Below are 2,714 nucleotides of genomic sequence, written 5' to 3' on the forward strand. Positions count from 1 at the left end.
GAAATGTGGCAACATTCTGAAGACTGATGATTAATATTCTGTGGCTGACATTGAATAGATATGGGGGGAAGGAGAGAAAAAAGGTTATAATGAGCAAAAATTAAGGCACATCAATGGAAGATGAAGTGCCATTTACTAGGCCAAAAAAAGGAGGCCTTTATGGCTGAATGGTAGAATGTATGGGTGGGGGGGAACTGCAATAATGAGGATATCAATAGCAAATAACAAGGTTATTAGGAGGATCAAATTAGCTAACATAAGTATGGTTGCAAATCTTAAAACAACAAAAAAAATGAGAAGCAAAAGAAGGGTGCAGGTTGAGAAAGGTCACAGCTCTGTGACCAATGGCAAGACTTTTCAGTGTTTAAACAGTACTTTTCCCACTTACGAAATGGGGGTTGAAGGCCCTTGAACCAAGCTTGAATGATTGTTTTGTTACCCTAGGGAAGTTATGAATGAAAAGAACTTTGAGACCTTAATGTGTTATATAAATATCAGGTTTAAAAAAAATAATTTCAGGGTTTTTTAACCAAACCTGTAATTTCATTGGTTTCAGGACACTCCCAATGAAGAAAACCCCCACTAATTCCCCACTAACAGCTGATGGTTGTAAAATGTTGCATAGATAAAGGGATATTCTCAGAAATGTGGAGGAAATGTGCAGGAAATGTGCTAAAAGTAGGAACAAATACTACTTGCTGCCTCTCACTGACTTTGGTCTAATCTTATTCCCTTCCTTCCAATGGGCCTTTAGGAATAATGCTTTCTTATATCCACAATTATGTGAAAATTTAAATTATTTGCTTTTAGTATAAAATATTTTAAAATTGTACATAAATGATAATGACATAAATGATCTGTTGTATTATATTTTTCAACAGGTGTGCTGGTTTTTCATTTTTCACTCCGTTGGACTTCCAAATCAGTTCCTTGTTAACATCAAAGAAAATAAACTCTACTCTTTAAACATGATGATGCCAATTTCTATTATTCATGCAGTGCATTTTTTCCCTGAAAGAAATCCAGTTCATGCTGAAGATTGAAAAGTGTCTGAAATTTGGAATCATTCAATTGGATTTTTTATGAAGAGTAATAATAATTAGTTGATATATTGTACTTTAAAATATTCACAAAGCACTTCATATAGAATATTTCATTTGTTTCTCACAACAACTCCCTAAAGAATATGATTATATTATCCTTATTTTACAGATGAGGAAACTGAGAGTGAAAGAATTTAAATGATTACCCAGGTTCATTGAACTAAGTGTCTGGAGAAAAATTTGAATTCTGGTCATCCTTCCCTCAATCCCAGTGCTAAATCAACTGAAAATAAGGAAGAAAGAGAGAGAAAAGGGAAAAAACAAAACAAAACAAAACAAAAAACAGATGAGAATATGAACTAATCAAGAAATTGACAGAGAAATAATCAAAATGGAAAATAAAAACAATGTGACTAAATTCATTCTGCTAGGCCTCACACAAAGTCCAGAGCTTAGAAAAATTTTCTTTGTCATTTTTTTAATCATATATGTTATCACTGTCATGGGGAATCTGCTCATTGTTTTAACCATGACAGCCAGCCAAACTTTGAGATCACCCATGTACTTTTTTCTAACCTTCTTGTCCATCATGGATGCTACCTACTCTTCAGTGATTGCTCCAAAGATGGTTGTGGATTTACTCTATGAGAAGACAACCATCTCTTTGGAAGGCTGTCTGACCCAACTCTTTGCAGAGCATTTTTTTGGTGGTGTTGGAATTATCCTCCTTGTGGTCATGGCTTATGATCGCTATGTGGCCATCTGCAGACCACTGCACTACATGATCATCATGAATCCTCGTGTGTGCCACCTGCTGATGGCAGCAGCCTGTATAGGGGGCTCAGTACATGCCACCATACAACTCCTCTTCATAGCCAATCTTCCTTTCTGTGGCCCTAATGTTATTGATCACTTTATGTGTGATTTGTTCCCATTGCTGAAACTGGCCTGCATGGACACCCACATTCTTGGCCTGTTAGTCATTGCTAATAGTGGAGTAATGTGCTTGTCAATATTTCTCATACTAGTTGTCTCTTATGTTGTTATCCTCTCTTCTCTGAAGGGTGGCAGTTCAGAAGGAAGGAGAAAGGCCATTTCCACCTGCAGCTCTCACTTCACAGTGGTGGTCTTGTTTTTTGCCCCCTGTATATTCTTATATGTGAGGCCAGTAGCCACTTTTCCTATAGATAAAGCTGTAGCTGTATGTTTTACTATGATTACTCCTATGTTAAACCCCTTGATCTATACCCTTAGGAACACAGAGGTTAAAAATGCCATAAAGAAACTCTGGATCAGATGAATGCCTTTGACTCTTCAGGAAAAGTCAGCTTACTAATTGAAAATCATACAAGTGAAACATAAAGATACAAATGTTTTGATAGAGTAATATTTTAATTAGTGCACATACCCCTTTAACTAGCAAAAATCACAATCTTTTCATAAATTTCCATACTGAATTTTCCTAGGCCAATTTTTTTCCCAATAAATCATTGAGAGAGGTTATAGTGGACATGACAAGCCCAAATATTAGCTAAGCCTGAAGAAATGTAGAATATTCTATATCCATAGTCATCCATCTATGAGAATGATTATAATTAATATTGTTATAGCCCATCAAGGTTTGCAAAATGCTTTAGATATAGTTTCTCAAAGCACTTTACAAATATCACC

General features: G+C 35.6%; 1 protein-coding gene across 1 annotated transcript; it reads left to right on the top strand.

Annotated features, from left to right (window-relative positions):
* Nucleotides 1-1,434: 1,434 nt before the first annotated feature.
* On the top strand, nucleotides 1,435-2,343 carry LOC114051821 (olfactory receptor 4C6-like). The gene has a single exon (XM_027874224.1). The coding sequence runs from the start codon at nucleotides 1,435-1,437 to the stop codon at nucleotides 2,341-2,343; it is 909 nt and encodes a 302-aa protein (XP_027730025.1).
* The last annotated feature ends 371 nt before the right edge of the window (nucleotides 2,344-2,714 follow it).

The sequence above is a fragment of the Vombatus ursinus genome, unplaced genomic scaffold (genome assembly GCF_900497805.2).
Source record: "Vombatus ursinus unplaced genomic scaffold, bare-nosed wombat genome assembly UNPS02014806.1, whole genome shotgun sequence".
Lineage (NCBI taxonomy): Eukaryota > Metazoa > Chordata > Mammalia > Diprotodontia > Vombatidae > Vombatus > Vombatus ursinus.

Bases quoted from the DNA above. Each gene is read 5' to 3' on its own strand.
- LOC114051821 (XM_027874224.1), top strand. From the start codon at position 1,435: ATGGAAAATAAAAACAATGTGACTAAATTCATTCTGCTAGGCCTCACA.